The sequence below is a fragment of the Anomaloglossus baeobatrachus genome, chromosome 6, assembly GCF_048569485.1.
Source record: "Anomaloglossus baeobatrachus isolate aAnoBae1 chromosome 6, aAnoBae1.hap1, whole genome shotgun sequence".
NCBI classification, from domain to species: Eukaryota; Metazoa; Chordata; class Amphibia; order Anura; family Aromobatidae; genus Anomaloglossus; species Anomaloglossus baeobatrachus.
The window spans coordinates 504,930,584-504,949,696 of record NC_134358.1 but is presented as its reverse complement, the minus strand read 5'-3'; the positions used below and the strand labels follow the sequence as shown (position 1 = coordinate 504,949,696).

Genomic DNA, 19,113 nt, shown 5'->3' with positions numbered 1-19,113 from the left:
TATGATTTGTTAGAGGGACACTGGCATTATAAGATGGACCCCATTTAACATTAAAAAAAAAAATTCTCTTTTCCTTCACCAAATTTGGGGGTGCGTCTTATAATCAGGTGCGTCTTATAAAGCGAAAAATACGGTATATAAAATAGGACACTTACCTTTACTCTTTCTTCAAAAGGAACTACAAAGGGAAGTTCAGTCAATATTGCTAGTTGCCGTTCTTCAGACACAGACAGGGGTGCTGGCTCCATACCCACTGCAATGGGAGAAGATAAGGATGATGATATATTTAAGTGCAATGATTTCAAATAGCCTGAAAGCCATTATATCAATGTGGCAATGTGATCTGTCAGTGCAGCTAAGTTCCAGACTTTGTATTCAATATCTTTTTAGAGAGAAGATACAATAGGACATACAGAAGTCACAGTCCGTGATTTCAGAAATTGACCATGGATGTCTTGTTCAAACTCAGCAGCCTCATAGAAATATATGAGTCAGGATATCATGGTTGCCAGTCCGTGCATCAAGGTCTGTATTGTTACATATAGATGTGTGAATCTGGCCTTATTTATGAAACTTTTATTAACTTTTTTGGATAACTACTAAAGGACCAGACGCAGACAATCATCCAGGCAGTTTGTGTTCTACTCTGCAGTGATATTCCAAAATAACAACTGTGCACCTGCGGGAAAGTGGAGCCTGCTGTTGGACACAGCGGGACTCCGCATAGAGAAGGCAGAGACCGTTTAATTACCATCTCTATCACTGAATACATAATGCTGAAAAAGCGCTGAGCATTAATAATAATTATTATAAAAAAATTATATATTCCTATTAATTAATAGGTAGCACTGATCGTTCTTCTTTCTTCGGGACCAGCATCCAATTGATTGCTGTGTGTAAGGAGAGAGGAGAGAGTAGGAGCTGCGGGTCCCAGGAGATAAAGTTTGCTCTGCTATGCAGCTGGGAGACTTAATTTCCCCTGTAACTGGGGCTAACATGCCTGCCCCTGTTACAGGTAAAACCTTTTTTATTTTATTTTTTTAAGTATTGAATTATCCCTAAAGGTCTTTTATGACCTTATAACAAGGGACAATGTGTGAAATAAATGAAAAACAAATTAAAAAAAGCAGGAAAAGAAAAATAGAATTAAAGGGGTAATTACACAAGGCCAGCATTGTCAGAGTAAATCTAACCACCATGACCCTCCTAATTAGTAGAAAGGATGCTATGAAGAAACATGGTCACTTTGGCTGCACTTTTCATTTTGTCTAGGGAGGTAATCACTATATAAATTAAATGGCCACTTTCGCATTACACTGACAGAAACCAGTCATATGAGGTTTTTAGGCTAGATGGCTGTGAGCATGTGCAGTGGACACCTCTGCTGCTGTGACCTGATGTGAAGGTCACTGTACATTGCTCACAGCAGCCAAGTTTCCTACTGCACATGCTCACTGCAGCCAAACTTCCCACTGCACATGCTCACTGCAGCCAAGCTTCCTACTGCTCATGCTCACTGCAGCCAAGCTTCCCACTGTACATGCTCACTGCAGCCAAGCTTCCCACTGTACATGCTCACTGCAGCCAAGCTTCCCACTGTACATGCTCACTGCAGCCAAGCTTCCCACTGTACATGCTCACTGCCGCCAAGCTTCCTACTGCTCATGCTCACTGCAGCCAAACTTCCCACTGCTCATGCCCACAGCAGCCAAGCTTCCTACTGCACATGCTGACAACAGCCAAGCGTCCCACTTAACATGCTCACAGCAGCCAAGCTTCCTACTGTGCACATGCTCACAGCAGCCAAGCTTCCTACTGCACATGCTCACAGCAGCCAAGCCTCCTACTGCACATGCTCACCTCAGCCAAGCTTCCTACTGCACATGCTCACAGCAGCCAAGCTTCCTACTGTGCACATGCTCACAGCAGCCAAGCTTCCTACTGCACATGCTCACAGCAGCCAAGCCTCCTACTGCACATGCTCACCTCAGCCAAGCTTCCTACTGCACATGCTCACAGCAGCCAAGCTTCCTACTGCACATGCTCACAGCAGCCAAGCTTCCTACTGCACATGCTCACAGCAGCCAAGCCTCCTACTGCACATGCTCACCTCAGCCAAGCTTCCTACTGCACATGCTCACAGCAGCCAAGCTTCCCACTGCTCACAGCCATCTGTCCTAATAATATCATAGGACCAGTTTATGTCAGTGTAATGAGAAAGCAGCCATTTTTAAAATACTACAGTGATTAACACCCTTGGCAAAATTATTTTGATTTGCTAATTAAATGTATTTAGGAATCTATTCATGATGACATTCTTTACTTTCTTCCTTTATATATGTCTGTCCCTAGAGAACCCTTTTAATTGCTTTGATTAGAAAACAGAGGTGTCCTACAGCGTTCCATTTCCTTCTCCGTGCATTGCCAGCAGTAACAGAGTAAAGGTTAATATATGTATAAACACAGAACTGCGTGTACAGCAAAGGTAAGCCTCAATTAGAAAGCTGGAGCTCAATTACTCTGCTCAATTAGTCACGCTGATCTACATTTCACCATCAAGATCTCAATATGTGGAGAGAATGATGGTCAGAAGATGTCAATACACACAGCATTAGAAGGGCCGGGAATGCTACTTAGCAGAATGAGGGGTCACGAGTAAATACGGCCAGCTGTTCCTATACTCGACTTTCCAAATAGCTTCTGCTGGCAGCCAAACCAAGCACACAACCTTGTTTGTTCCTGTGGCATACGTGGTGCTTTATAAAAAGGAATCAGCACAAAGTATGGAGCACCGACAACACAGAGGAACAAAGCCACTGTAATCATCTAAAAGGTCAGAAGACAAATGACGTGTCCACATGACCTCCACAATCAGCCCAGGATATTAATCAGAGCTGAGATCGCGCCCGGGGGACCACGTCCCTCATCTGATCCATCTGTAGGAGTATCCTACGTCACATACAACAGCCCATCTCCACACTCCTCTTAATCACGGAATTACACGTTCTACCAAAACCTAAATTTATCTCCCCTAAATTCTAGGTCAAACTCACAAGGGTGGAGGAAGCTCAGCTCTATGATACTGTATGGAAGGACCTCACACGGTGAATTTGCAGGGCAGTCAGACAATGGTGCACCCCTGTGACTTAATAACAAAATGTATAAGGCTGCTTTCACATTGCCATTTTACTTACGTTCAGTGGTCCCGTCGGGGCATCCGTCTGAAACGCCCCACTCCGCAAAGCATGTTTTGGACGCATGCGCCGACAGGGCAATTGACTATAATGGAGCAGACTCCGGTAGCGTGTGCTCTGTCTTGCTCCATTTTCTGGCATATATGTTTTCTGCAGGCGGACACCCGAACGTAGTTGACTACGTTTTGGTGTCCGCCTGCAAAAAACGTATATGCCCGAAAATGGAGCAAGACAGAGCACATGCTAACGGAGTCTGCTCCATTATAGTCAATTGCCCTGTCGGCGCATGCGTCCGAAACATGCTTTGCGGGGTGGAGGAGGGGCGGTTCGGATGGATGCCCCGACGGGACCACTGAACGTAAAAGCGCAATGTGAAAGGGTTATAATAGATGGAGGATGGTTGAACTAGTTGGACCTAGGTCTTTTTTCAACCTATGTAACTATGATAGGTGAGTGCTATCCCAGTGTTTTGCATCTGTGCTGCCACCACACTTTATCATTGGGCCTATCTGCATCCTGCAGTATATGGGCACTGTGACCAGGTATAGGTACTTTTGGCCTTTTTTCTGTGATGTTTATTGGATTAGGAAGTCAGCGATCGACCCTTATTATGGAGACTAAGGCTATCGGACATCTTCTAGAAAGTCTGTGTAAATACCATCTAACGTGGACTGCAAAGGTCCTATCCTTCCCATCCTCCGGTACCTCCATACGTGTCTTGCAGAAGGTACATAAAGTTGTGTTACCTAGCAAACATAAAAACACATTATTAAACACCAGATCAGATGCTCATCATGGTACATACACACATTGCAGAAACGAAAGAGTAAAAATGCAATAAAACATTATCCACGTGGTCTCGAAGTTGAGACATATTACAGATATGTACTAAAATGCCACAATTAAACTTAAAATACTATTACTGTTAATTTTAAAGTAAAGGTGTAATTTTAGGAAGGTTTTCTATTTTTTAATTTGAGAAACCCTGAAGGCATAACTAGTATACTAAGTTCTGCCTAGTATATGGCCAAAAGGTGTGGCACATGACACAGACTCTTTTTGCCCACTCTGATCCCCTGTGCTCGGCTTCACACCCTCAGGCTGCTGCGGACTTTAGCTCTATTCTCCCTGTGGAGAACACTCGCGTCTCCGCAGCATAAATTGACATGCTGTGGTACAGTGGGCATGGGATTTCTATAAATCCCATCCACTGTGCTTGTACTGTACAACACAGTGATTTGGAAGCAGCGTAAACATGCTGTGTCCAAAATGATGCAAATCCCAATAAATATTGTGAGGTTGGGTGCACTCTAACGACTGAAAGAACTGTAATCTTTAGATATTAGAATGGAGTAATGCCCCAATTAAACTGAAAACTCACTGGCCATTAAAGGATTATTCTATAACGGGACCCTGTCATCAGATCCATGTTTCCTGACAGCTGTCCGGGGCTTGTGTTTCATTTGATGCAGTCCCCGATGCATTTTGCCAGGCCCAATTCCAGGTTCCCTTTACATAGCTAAAATTGCTAAGTATTTATAAAAACAAGAAACTTTGCAAGTAAACTTTGTTTCCTAGGTCACCTGCTACCTCTGCAGTCTGTCTGCAATATCGGGTCTAGGAAGGGAGAAAAACATTTACAAGCTCTTTCCTTTACAAAGATCCAGCCAGTTTCAATACCCCAGCGCTACTGCCTGCAACTTTTGAGAAAGCACAGCTCAGGCCAGCAGTGCAGCTGGATCGAACTGTAAATCAATCAAGGAAGATAGATCATGAAAAAAACCCTTTAATATTTATTTTTTCAACCTGGTGTAAATGCCAGTGTTCTCTTGAATCTGTCATTGGCTATTTTTGTTCCTGCGCCTCTCCATTTCTGAGATATGGCCCGATAAATTTAGTCTTGTTAGGCAGGAGTAAGGGGTGCTTCACACATAGCGAGATCGCTACCGAAATCGCTGCTACGGCACGGTTTTGGTGACGCAACAGTGACCTCATTAGCGATCTCGCTGTGTGTGACACTGAGCAGCGATCTGGCCCCTGCTGTGAGATCGCTGCTCGTTACACACAGCCCTGGTTCGTTTTCTTCAAAGGCGCTCTCCCGCTGTGACACACAGATCGCTGTGTGTGACAGCGAGAGTGCGACGAAATGAAGCGAGCAGGGAGCAGGAGCCGGCATCTGGCAGCTGTGGTAAGCTGTAACCAGGGTAAACATATTTACCTTAGTTACCAGCCTCTGCCGCTCTCACGCTAGCTGTGCTGCCGGCTCCCTGCTCTCTGCACATGTAGCTGCAGTACACATCGGGTTAATTAACCCGATGTGTACTGTAGCTAGGAGAGCAAGGAGCCAGCGCTAAGCAGTGTGCGCGGCTCCCTGCTCTCGCGGTTATGATCGCTGCTTCGGCTGCTGTGTTTGACAGCTAAGCAGCGATCATAACAGCAACTTACAAGGTCGCTGTTACGTCACAGAAAATGGTGACGTAACAGCGACCTCGTTGTCGCTGTCGCTTAGTGTGAACCAGCCCTAATTGTCATGAAGATGCCCAGAGATAAGGGTTGGAGATCACGCCCGTTTAAAGTGCTCATTAATACAGATTTACACAAATTTATAAACAATATTTGAGAGAAAAAGGCCTTTTCTGTACATAGAAAAATGTACCGTATTTTTCGTTTTTTAAGGTGCACCAGATTATAAGATGCACCCCAAATTTAGCGATTAAAAAAAAAAAACCAAAAAAATGGGGTCAATCTTATACTCCGAAGTTGTCTTAACGGAGGAGGTGGCAGTGGTGGTTGAGAGGGATCAAAGGAAGCAGAGGCTGTGCTGGCAGCGGCGGCGGGTCAGTGGTGGCGGTGGTGGGTCAGTGGTGGCAGCGGAACCGGCGGTGATTGTGTGGTGGAGCAGGCCTGTGCGGCTGAGTGTCCCAGTCTATCCGCGGTCCGGGCTTCAAAGAAATGGTGCCCAGAGCGGCGCCCAGAGCTCATCCAAGAGCTCCCTCTGCGCACCCGCTGACTCCTGGCGCCATCATTTGAAGTCCGGATTATGGACAGACTGGGACAGCCACCGCAGTCCGCAAAGCCACCTGGCCGCCAGGACAGAGAGACAGCCGACCGCCGGCACCAACAGGCACCCGAATGCCCGCATGCACCCACAGACACCCAGCTGATCGCACACAGAGCCGCACAGACAGACCCCCACCAATTCTCCACCTCCCAGTAAGCTATATTCGAATTTTAAGACGCACCCCTCATTTTACCCTCAAATATTTGGGAGGAAAAGTGCGTCTTGTAATCTAAAAAATACGGTATTAGATCTTTGAGTTCAGCTCATGAAAAATGAAAGCAAAAACGAAGTGTTGAGTTTATATTTTTTTTCAGTGTACATGCAGGGAAGAGGAGGCTATATCTCAGGTACCAAACAAAAACAATGGCATATTGAGCAGACCAACAGAATTTACAACAGGTTAACAATCTTACATATTTTTGGTAAGTGACAAGTCCTCTTTAAAATGAATCTGTCAGCAGCATTTTGCTATGTAAGCTGACGACAGCATGCTGTAAGAGTTAAAAAGCAAAAAGCAACTGTGCTTCTCTCATCAGTGTGTGTGTAATTGTTTACATAAACTAAAGGGTTTTTTACCCAGTGATTAATATTGCACTGTGACCAACACCTCACAGTCAGTGTACAATCTCTATTGCCTGGTGTGGGCTTCCAGCTCCCTGGAATCAGGTACATGCTTAAAATTCAATTATTTCATTGTGACACTAAGGCTACACCCAGTAATCTATGTGATATATTGTTCGATTCAGAATCTATTTGCGTACATTATGTTGCTTTTGGATGAGGTAGCAAAAATCTGCTGGCAGATTCCCTTTAAATAGAACGCTGACATAGTTTTTCCTCAACTTATTACGTAAAATCCCTGTGAGGCGTAATATTCGAATAGGCTGTCTTTGATACCTCTACTGTGACATAGACATTACCTTTGACCATCATAAATATGATGATGTCAACAGCACGGGGTGTCGAGCCCAGTGATTGGCTGCAGCAGTAATGAGCGCTGTGGTTGTGACTTCACCTCTGCAACCGGTCAACAAAGACTAAAGCAGTGGTGGGCATGCAACAATGGACCAGGATAAGTGAGTATTGGTGAGTTTACTTTTTAATGTATGAAACCCAGGAATCCCTTTCACAGCAACAACATGCGTAATATAGAAACTTACTTTATCAGCTTTAATATTCTCTTGCTCAGACAGCCAATGGTTGAAAGGACAAAAGTTTCTTCGGGTATCCCGAGACTTTAACATCTTCACTAAATTAGTAATTACCTGTACAAAAAAGTAAATACAAAGTTTAGAAATAAAATGTACAAAATGTGTGACACACAAATACACAACAATAGGTCTCGAAGAGAAAAATCTGTCTCCTGGACACGACCCCTTTTAGAATGGCAAATCATAGACCGGCGATAACTGCTGATTGTGTGTGTTAGGAAAGAAAGAGTTGCACTGACCACGTAATCGCTGGGCTAGATTAAACAGAATCTAGCAGGATGCAGAAGTCCCCAATGATAACACCCCGAGAGGGTAGCAGACACAAACCTAAATGTCCACCTTTTAGCTACGATTTTACAGGATATTAGGGTGTAAAGCTGAATGTTGCTTGAGGAGACTGACACACCATTCCAGCATGCCAGTGGTGAGGAGACTTTAAGCCACAATGCTCCTCTGGGAAATTATTTCCCAGAGGAGCAATGTGGACCATGGCGCATCTCCTGGTCCATTGCTTCCTCACCTAACCCCCCCTGAGGAAGTCCACGATAGACGAAACACGTGTCGGCCTACAAATCTAATAGCCCTCAGAGCAGGTAATTGTGCAGCCTTTGAACGCCACAATCACATGGTTCTTTATCATTTTTGATTGCCCACATACATCTTTGCCTATTAATTTTGGAAGGATACAGCACTAGCCTCCTTAATACTATTAGGCACATAGCACTGGGCTAAGAGCAACTTCTGCAAGCAGAGAAATAATGCCCAAGGTCCAGAAGTAAAGTAAATACAATAGCAGGGACTAAAACATAACTTTTACTATTTCTTAATAAATTCCAATAAAGTGCAAGTGCAAAAAAACATAAAAAGCGCCAAAGAAAATGGAATGATCTCACCCGATTTTTCTCCACAGGCAAGGATACCAAGCACACAGGAAAGGAAGGCGGGCTGGAAACACTGGGGTCAATCCTCAATTGTCATGTACTAAAACCCCGGTCGTGCCCCATGTATAGCTTCCGCCCTAAGGGCAGCACCCAAGTGAGCTGTCTGCCCGCAACCTCATCAACAAGAAACGCCCTCCAAACGCGTTTCCCTCTCAATACAGAGAGTTCATCAGGGGAGAGAAGAAAAATCTGTATATCAACCTGCAGTGGCAGGGATTGGTACAGAACTGTGAAGTTTCTCAAGAAAATTTCTTGAGAAACTTCTGGGAGTGGAAGATTTCCAGACCTCCGGAAAAAATCCGCACCAAATCCACGGCAAATTCGCACGCGGATTTGCCGCGATTTTCCCGCAGGTTGTTCCCTGCGGATTTTGCAGGGTTTACTGCCGAAATCCACAGGGTACCTGCGGAAAAGAATTGACATGCTCATTTTCTCAAGAAAGTTTCTCAAGAAATTCTTCTCAAGGAAATTTCTTGAGAAAAATTCGCAGTGTGCGCACAGCTATTTTTTTTTTCACATAGGATTTGCTGGGAAATGTCTGCACAAAGATTGTAGACATTTCTCAAGAAATTTCCGCAGCAAATCCGCGGGTAAAACGCACTAGTGCACACATAGCCTAAAACAGGTAAAAAAACCTGTGTGAGCAAAGATAGACGGTGGTAGTAGTCTCGAAAGCTTGCTATTATTACCATCTTTTCAGTTAGCCATTAAAAAGTATCAACCACTGAGGACTTCAGTTCTTTTAACCAATTTTTTATCTCTACTGGCCAACACGGTACAAAGATATATTTTACCTGTATTTATAGTATATTCTTTTATATTTGCATTCAGATTATTTATTCTTGATACTGTAATTTTTGAACAACGTTTAATATTTTTTGTATTTTTTATAAAAATTCAGACCTGCACCATAACTCCTTTTTTTACTATATAACCTGCTTGATTTTTCATCCCATTTTGTATTGCCTCGTGGGAATTGACTCTGTTTTAAAACAATTTGTTTGCACATATACCCTGGTTATTTAAAATTGATTTTTAATCATTTGAAATAAAAATTATATATATTTTTACATGATTTTATTGTGTTTTTTTTTATGTCACCATTGACCCCTTTGAATGGGGATTTGCCTCTAACCATTCTACAGGGGCCTTTTTGATTGTCTGATGTGAATATGGCCCAACACATCTTTGGCATACTATATAGGAGCAATGATAGAAAAAGTTCCATGCTCTCCCAAATCTGCAAAAGACGAGGACACAAATCTGCCAGCTTGTACTTTTCTCCAACTAGATCAGCACATTTTTTGGTTCTATTTAAAGCCTTTAAGTGGAACGCAAGCGTCCTGGTAGCTGGAAAACCTTAGCCTATTATGACACATTAACGCTGTATTCCTCCTTATGAAAACATTATCATTTAAGCTCAATTCGGTTAATGTTCATCAGGACCGTGCTTGTAAGTGAAATGTGTTGTAAAATCAGCCCGAATGGGCAGGACAGAGGCTATTGTAGGCTTGTAGAATGAATAAGCATTGCTTAATTAGCCCATCAGGTTAAGTGCACGCATTAATGGGTCCTTCTTAAAGTCTAGCGTGACATCTTCCTCCAAACATGGCCAAGAAGAAAGTTCCATTAGCAATATTAATACAAGCTTAGTTGATCATTTTCATTCAATTAACTTCTTTCAATTAAATAGATAGCTTGACAAAAGCAGTGATAAAAGACCTGGAGGGACAGCTGATGACTCAAGCCGAACATTACTGTGCGAGAGGTCGCTGGTATTAAACGGACAGTAAATCTAGCATTCAATTTGGAAAATGCATTTCTCCTGCTTCTATGTCTTTAATGAGCAGGGGTTTTTTTTTTTTAGCTGACTTGATCTGTTTGCTTAGGAGGACACATTGAGTGGTGCCTTTCTACACCAGATCACTTCTGGACTCTACTAGAGACTTATAAAACCTTATAGGGAGCAACAGAGCGAAAAGAGTTAAAGGGAACTGGTCATCAGATTTTTCCCTATTAAAGGGGTGGTTCACCCATTTTTTTTTATTTTCTCTAGGAGTTCCACTTACCATTATAGTCGTTTTCTTCATTGGCTTCTATTTCCAGTTCTGGCACTGAGCGGCGCTATCCTGCACGCTCAGTGCCGGTCACATGACCCCCTGGTGCTGCGGCCGCTAGTATCCTCTTACGTCCCGTCAATTCCGGGCTCTCAAACTTGACGCTTACGTCAGAGGATGCAGGTGCAACTCTCAGTGATTGACTGGGCTGCGGGCGGTGACTACCGCACGTCACAGCCCAGCATCGAGGGGAGGATCCGGAGGATGGCACAGTGTGGAGGGGTGAAGACAGAGCGCGCGCTTAGCATCCGTCAGATGTGGGAGGTACGGGGCACCAGTGTGGAGTACAGGGGGGGGGGTTTTCTTCAGCTGAAATCCCCCCTGTCACGCAAATATGTGATCACACTATCCACCCGCCCGCTGTGCTCAGCTGTCAGGAGAGCCTGCGGTGTCGGCAGTGTGATCATCTGCTCCTACCAGCAGCACAAGTGACCGGACGCTGCATGGGACCAATCTGTTCCACTCTGTCACCTGCACAAGTCCCAGATTGGAGACAGTTAGTGACATGCTCTGCTCTGACACATAGTGTGCTGCATGTCACTATCTTGCTCCAGTCTGTGACTTCTGCTGCATAGGACCCACTTTCTCTACTCTCACCTGCACAACAAGTCCCAGAGTGGAGCAAGATAGTGACATATAGCACACTATGTGTCAGAGCAGAGCGCCGGTGAGCTAAATGCGCAGGCGCGAGATTATGGGTGGGTACGAGCATGGCGCTGGTGAGGTCATGCACAGCGCCGACGTCACCAGCACCATGCTCGTACCCGCCCATAATCTCGCGTCTGCGCATTTAGTTCACCGGCGCGAGCTAGGGCAGCTGTGTTTTCTGCTCTGGCCACGATATGGTAGAGCGAACTGCGCCTGCGCCAGCAGACCTAACTGCACAGGCGTGAGATTTAAAAATATGACGAGGAGGATGATGGAGGTGTCATCCCGTCAATCAAGGAAGGAGGACGGCGATCAGCGGCAGGAGGGGGATAAAGGAGCAGAAAATGAGCCCGCCCATCTGGCCAACCAAGGTAATTAGCATACCTTATGGCCAATTTTTATAAAGTTATTTTTGGGATCTGGAAGGGGAGTCAGGGCCAAGGTGCACCTTCATAGAATGCAGCCCAGGAGCTGCAGAAGGGGATTCTTTTAGTTTAATAGGGAAAAATCTGATGAAAGGTTGCCTTTAAACAGAAAGGAGGAGGAGAGAGAAGAAAAAAAGTGTGGCACATCAATATACATTCTCATGGGGAAACTTCTGCAAACAAAAGTCAGTCCTATACATGTGAATGGTTTGTTGTTTTTTTTTCTAAGGAAGTGCATAGATTTCTACAAGATGCGGTCGCATGAATTGGACCACAGCAGAAATATCAGCTACAAATACAGTGCTGTGCAAATTAATTGGAACAAAGCAAAAAAACTCATTTTTGAATATTTAATAATAAAATGTTATAATGCACCGTTACACACCAATTCTAGTAAGAAATATATCCTCCTTTAGCAGATATGAGATTTTCAATGCGTTTTGGCATCGATTCTACCAAATTGTTGCATAAATTCTTCAATTCTTCATCATGGAACCACACTTGTATGGCGCGGTTTATCATGCGTTCTTTGGTTGTACAGTCTATTTTTGCCAAAACGTCTCTTCACAATGCTCCACAAATTTTCTATAGGATTAAGTCTGGTGAATTGCCAGGCCAGTCCAGCACTTTATTTTCTTCCAGGAATTTCTTCACACACTTGGAATTGTGGCATGGAGCCAAATCTTGTTGGAATGTCCCTTCAAACTTACGCATGAATGGCACAATAAAATGTTTTAAAACGTCTATGTATTTGGATGAATTCATCATACCATCAACAGGAAATAAGCTCCCTGCACCATCAGCTGTAAAAAAGCCCCAAAACATCTGCTTTTGAGGGTGTTTTACAGTTTGTTGAATATGATCAGCTCACAATGGTTCATTTTTGCTTCTTCTAACAACGCTTGCTCTGCTCCCTTGAATAAAAAGAGGGTTTCATCACTGAAAATTACCTTTTTCCACTGGCTAGTGGTCCAAGATTTATATTTTTTGCCCATGCGAGTCATTTTGCCTTCATTGGAGATGTCAGAAGTTGTTTCTTTACTGGCTTTGTTGCCCTCCGACCAACTTCCAGAAGCCTCCGCCGTACAGTCGAATCACTAATATCAATAAGTCTCTTTGGAGGTCTTTACTTGTTTTTCTTGTATTAATTTTACTATTTCTGATAAGTGTTTTATCAGTTCTTGGTGTCGTTTTCCTTTTTCTTCCACATTTCCCTTTTCAAAGCAGTTAAAACTGGTTTGAGTCACTGACTGGTAACCAACTTACGATTTTACTTAAAAAAAAAATGCTTTGTCCCAATTAATTTGCACAGCACTGTGTATATATAACCTTAGAGAGAGGGAGTTTCGCTAAATGAAAAGAACCACGGTGAGAAGAGAGAGGGAAGATTTATTTTTGTGTCAACCGATAATGGATAAAATGGAGGGCAAATCCCTTAACATCAACATTATACAAATCCTGATGAGATACTAACTAAGCTGAATTTTAAGACATTAATGCTTCTTTCTCATCAAAAATAAATGAAGAATATAATCAATCTGGACGTTTTTCAGCAATCAAGAACCAATCTGTACTTGTAGAATGACACTAAAAAAGGCCTGCCCAACTTACGGCCCACAGGAACCAGGAGGCTTCCTTTTTACTATAGTGAAGGAAATAACTATTTGATCCCTTGCTGATTTTGTAAGATTGCCCACTGACAAAGACATGAACAGTCTATAATTTTAAGGGTAGGTTAATTTTAACAGTGAGAGATAGAATATCCAAAATAAAATCCAGAAAATCACATTGTACAAATGGTATAAAGTTATTTTCATTTTGCAGAGAGAAGAAGGGAATTTTGTTTACTTACCGTAAATTCCTTTTCTTCTAGCTCCTATTGGGAGACCCAGACAATTGACAATTGGGTGTATAGCTTCTGCCTCCGGAGGCCACACAAAGTATTACACTGAAAAGTGTAACCCCTCCCCTCTGCCTATACACCCTCCCGTGGATCACGGGCTCCTCAGTTTTGGTGCAAAAGCAGGAAGGAGGAAACTTATAAATTGGTCTGGGGTAAATTCAATCCGAAGGATGTTCGGAGAACTGAAACCATAACCAAAAGAACAATTCAACATGAACAACATGTGTACACAAAAGAACAACCAGCCCGAAGGGAACAGGGGCGGGTGCTGGGTCTCCCAATAGGAGCTAGAAGAAAAGGAATTTACGGTAAGTAAACAAAATTCCCTTCTTTGTCGCTCCATTGGGAGACCCAGACAATTGGAACGTCCAAAAGCAGTCCCTGGGTGGGTAAAAGAATACCTCAATAAAAGAGAGCCGAAAACGGCCTCTTCCTACAGGTGGGCAATCGCCGCCTGAAGGACTCGCCTACCTAGACTGGCATCTGCCGAAGCATAGGTATGCACTTGATAGTGTTTTGTGAAGGTGTGCAGACTAGACCAGGTAGCTGCCTGACACACCTGCTGAGCCGTAGCCCGGTGTCGCAAGGCCCAGGACGCACCCACGGCTCTGGTAGAATGGGCTTTCAGCCCCGAAGGAAGAGGAAGCCCCGAAGAACGGTAGGCTTCAAGAATCGGTTCCTTGATCCACCGAGCCAAAGTTGACTTGGAAGCCTGCGAACCCTTACGCTGGCCAGCGACCAGGACAAAGAGTGCATCTGAACGGCGCAGGGGCGCCGTGCGAGACACGTAGAGCCGGAGTGCTCTCACTAGATCTAATGAATGCAAATCCTTTTCACATTGGTGAACTGGATGAGGGCAAAATGACGGTAAGGAGATATCCTGATTGAGATGAAAAGGAGATACCACCTTAGGGAGAAATTCCGGGACAGGACGCAGAACCACCTTATCCTGGTGAAAAATCAGGAAGGGGGCTTTGCATGACAGCGCTGCAAGCTCCGACACTCTTCGGAGTGAGGTAATTGCCACAAGAAATGCCACCTTCTGCGAAAGACGTGATACAGAGACATCCCTCAGCGGCTCGAAAGGTGGTTCTTGAAGAGCCATTAGCACCATGTTAAGGTCCCAGGGTTCCAGCGGACGCTTGTAAGGTGGGACTATGTGGCAAACTCCCTGCAGGAACGTGCGGACCTGCGGAAGCCTTGCCAGGCGCTTTTGAAAAAATACTGAGAGCGCCGATACTTGTCCCTTGAGAGAGCCCAGTGACAAACCCTTGTCCATTCCGGATTGAAGGAATGAAAGAAAAATGGGTAAGGCAAAAGGCCAGGGAGTAAAACCCTTATCAGAGCACCAGGACAAGAAGATCCGCCACGACCTGTAATAGATCTTGGCGGACGTTGGTTTCCTGGCCTGTCTCATAGTGGCAATGACATCCTGAGATAACCCCGCCGACGCTAGGAGCCAGGACTCAATGGCCACAAAGTCAGTGTGAGGGCCGCAGAATTCAGATGGAAAAACGGCCCTTGTGACAGCAGGTCTGTGCGGTCTGGAAGCGCCCACGGCTGACCCACCGTGAGATGCCACAGATCCGGGTACCACGACCGCCTCGGCCAATCTGGAGCGACGAGAATGGCGCGACGACAGTCGGATCTGATCTTGCGTAACACGCTGGGCAACATCGCCAGAGGAGGAAACACATAAGGGAGTCGAAACTGCGACCAATCCTGAACTAACGCGTCCGCCACCAGAGCTCTGTGATCTTGAGACCGTGCCATGAAGGCCGGGACCTTGTTGTTGTGCCGTGACGCCATGAGATCGACGTCCGGCGTTCCCCAGCGGCGACAGATCTCTCGAAACACGTCTGGGTGAAGAGACCATTCCCCCGCATCCATGCCCTGACGACTGAGAAAATCTGCTTCCCAGTTTTCTACGCCCGGGATGTGAACTGCGGAGATGGTGGAGGCTGTGGCTTCCGCCCACAGCAGAATCCGCCGGACTTCCTGGAAGGCTTGACGGCTGCGCGTGCCGCCCTGGTGGTTGATGTACGCGACCGCCGTGGCGTTGTCCGACTGTATGCGGATCTGCCTGCCCTCCAGCCACCGATGGAACGCCAATAGGGCTAGATACACTGCCCTTATCTCCAGAACATTGATCTGAAGGGAAGACTATCGGAGTCCAGGTTCCCTGAGCCCTGTGGTGGAGAAAAACCGCTCCCCACCCTGACAGGCTCGCGTCCGTCGTGACCACCGCCCAGGATGGGGGCAGGAAGGATTTTCCCTGCGATAGAGAAGTGGGAAGAAGCCACCACTGAAGAGAGGTTTTGGCTGCAAGGGAAAGAGAGACGTTCCTGTCGAGGGACGTCGACCTCCTGTCCCATTTGCAGAGAATGTCCCATTGGAGTGGGCGCAGATGGAACTGCGCGAAGGGCACTGCCTCCATTGCTGCCACCATCTTCCCCAGGAAGAGCATGAGGCGCTTCAAGGGGTGTGACTGCCCCCGAAGAAGAGATTGCACCCCTGTCTGCAGCGAAAGCTGTTTGTCCAGCGGTAGCTTGACTACCGCTGACTGTGTATGAAACTCCATCCCGAGGTAAGTCAGTGATTGGGTCGGTGTCAACTTGGACTTTGGGAAGTTGATGAGCCACCCGAACTGCTGGAGAGTCGCCAGAGCGACGGTCAGGCTGTGTTGACACGCCACCCGGGAGGGTGCCCTGACTAGGAGATCGTCTAAGTAAGGGATCACCGAGTGGCCCTGAGAGTGTAGGACCGCCACAACGGATGCCATGAGTTTGGTGAAGACCCGTGGGGCTGTCGCCAGGCCGAAAGGCAGTGCCACGAACTGAAGGTGTTCGTCCCCAATGGCGAAACGCAGGAAGCGTTGATGTTCGGGTGCGATCGGCACATGGAGATAAGCATCCTTGATGTCGATTGATGCTAGGAAGTCTCCTTGTGACATCGAAGCGATGACCGAGCGGAGAGATTCCATCCGAAACCTTCTGGTGCTCACATGCCTGTTGAGCAGTTTGAGGTCCAGAACGGGACGGAATGATCCGTCCTTCTTTGGCACCACGAACAAGTTGGAGTAGAAGCCGTGACCATGTTCCTGAGGGGGAACGGGAATCACCACTCCTTCTGTCTTCAGAACGCCCACAGCCTGAAAAAGTGCGCCGGCCCGCGAGGGGGGCGGAGATGTTCTGAAGAAACGAGTCGGAGGACGAGAGCTGAACTCTATCCTGTAACCGTGAGACAGAATGTCTCTCACCCATCGGTCTTGGACTTCTTGGAAGCAGAGTCTGCCTTCCATTCGCGTAGCCACATGGCTCTGCGGACTGCCACAGAATTAGCGGATGCCACCGCTGTACGGCTAGCAGAGTCCAGGACGGCGTTCATGGCGTAGGACGAAAAGGCCGACGCCTGAGAAGTCAAAGACGCAACCTGCGGAGCAGAGGTACGTGTGACTGCATTAATCTCAGACAGACAAGCTGAGATAGCTTGGAGTGCCCACACGGCTGCAAAGGCCGGGGCAAAAGACGCGCCTGTGGCTTCATAGATGGATTTCACCAGGAGCTCTATCTGCCTGTCAGTGGCATCCTTGAGCGATGAGCCATCTGCAACTGATACTACAGATCTAGCCGCCAGTCTAGAGACTGGAGGATCCACCTTGGGATATTGAGCCCAACCCTTAACTACGTCAGAGGGGAAGGGGTAACGTGTGTCATTAAGGCGCTTAGTAAAGCGCTTGTCCGGAAATGCTCTGTGCTTCTGGACAGCATCTCTGAAGTTAGAGTGATCAAAAAAACGCACTCCGTGTACGTTTGGGAAACCTAAACTGGTGTTTCTCCTGCTGTGAAGCCGACTCCTCTATAGGTGGAGGTGGGGGAGAAAGATCTAGCACCTGGTTGATGGACGATATAAGATCATTTACTAAGGCGTCCCCCTCAGGTGTATCAAGATTGAGGGCAACGTCAGGGTCAGAGCCCTGAGCTGCGACGTCCGCCTCGTCCTCCAGAGAGTCCTCAAGCTGAGACCCCGAGCAGCGTGAGGAAGTCGGGGAAGATTCCCAGCGAGCCCGCTTAGCCGGTCTGGGACTGTGGTCCGTGCAGGAGTCCTCCACGTGAGACCTAGGGGCCACCCCGGTAGCACGCTGCGGCGCAGACCGAAAGGGGCCTGGGGGCGATGATCCAACAGTGCCCGGGGCCTGTGTAAGGACCGGTCTGGACTGCAAGGCTTCCAGTAGCTTGGCAGACCATTTGTCCATAGACTGAGCCATGGACTGTGAAAGTGACTCAGAGTTTCTCAGCAAAAACTGCAAACTCTGTCCCTGCCGCCTGGACAGTGGAAGCAGGAGGGTCTGCCTGAGCCGAGGGGCCCACTAGTGACCGAGGCTCCGGCTGAGCAAGTGAAACCGGGGTCGAGCATTGCTCACAGTGAGGGTAGGTGGAACCCGCAGGTAACATAGCCCCACAAGAGGTACAGGTTGCAAAAAAAACCCTTTGCCTTAGCGCCCTTGCTCCTTGTGGACGACATGCTGTTGTCTCCTAGGAGAGTGATCACTGAGGGTATATAGCCAAAGGTAAACAACCCGGCCGAACAGAAAAAATATATACATATATATATATATATATATATATATATATACATATATATATATATATATATATATATATATATATATATATATATATATATATATATATATATATATATATATATATATATATATATATATATATATATATATATATATATATATATACTCCGGCACCCTAGGGGGACCAGCACCGGGTGACCGGTGTGGCTTACCGACCGCCCAAAGCGGAGTGTGTGTCCACCAGATTCCCTGCCTTAGGTCTCCCAGAGCTGCAGAGCTCGTTCCTGAAAATCCTCCACCGGCAGAATGTTGTAAAAATGGCTGCCGGAGCTCTCAGGGGAGGAGGGAGCCGTGGGCGGCGACTAGAAAAGTGCGGGAATCTGGGGCCCCACAGTGATCAGTGAGTGGGGGGGGATTAAACATATAGTATGCTCCAGCCCTCACTGCCGACGTCAGGTCGGCCGTCCCGCCCTTACCCCTGACTGGCAGGCCCGGGGGCGGGAGTTATGGTACTAGGCCGCAATGAAGCCGGGGACTAAATTTAATACCGCGGCCGACAAACAGGCTCGGTCGGCGCGGAAGTCCCGGTCTTCACAAACCAGCAGCTGCTGCAGCGTCTGTGTAAACAAGCGCTCCATGCACAGTCCCCATGGGGACACAGAGTACCTCATAGATGCAGGGCCCTGTCCCTGAGGATACATAGACTCCTGTCCGGCAGATTCCCACAGGGGCTGCGGAGGGAGCCCGGTCCCAGTAAATGGATGACCGGTCAGGATCCCACTTCTCCCAGAGCCTCTAAGGGATGGTGAAGGAAAACGGCATGTGGCTCCAGCCTCTGTACCCGCAATGGGTACCTCAACCTTATCAGCACCGCCGACGTAGTGGGGTGAGAAGGGAGCATGCCGGGGGCCCTGTGGGGGCCCTCTTTTCTTCCAACCGATAAAATCAGCAGCTGCTGCTGACTAAAATGGGAATGCATGAGTGGATGTGTGCCTCCTTCCACACAAAGCATAAAACTGAGGAGC

At 46.6% G+C, this 19,113-nt stretch overlaps 1 protein-coding gene across 1 annotated transcript in view; it reads right to left on the bottom strand.

Moving 5' to 3' along the window:
* UBE3C (ubiquitin protein ligase E3C) overlaps positions 1 to 19,113 on the bottom strand; it is a 175,560-nt gene that overhangs the window by 61,568 nt on the left and 94,879 nt on the right. Inside the window, exons 15-17 of the mRNA XM_075315445.1 lie at positions 7,416 to 7,520; positions 3,853 to 3,940; positions 156 to 253 (exon numbers count right to left, since the gene is read on the bottom strand). Coding sequence (XP_075171560.1) covers positions 156 to 253; positions 3,853 to 3,940; positions 7,416 to 7,520 — 291 coding nt within the window. The remainder of the gene's footprint in view (positions 1 to 155; positions 254 to 3,852; positions 3,941 to 7,415; positions 7,521 to 19,113) is intronic.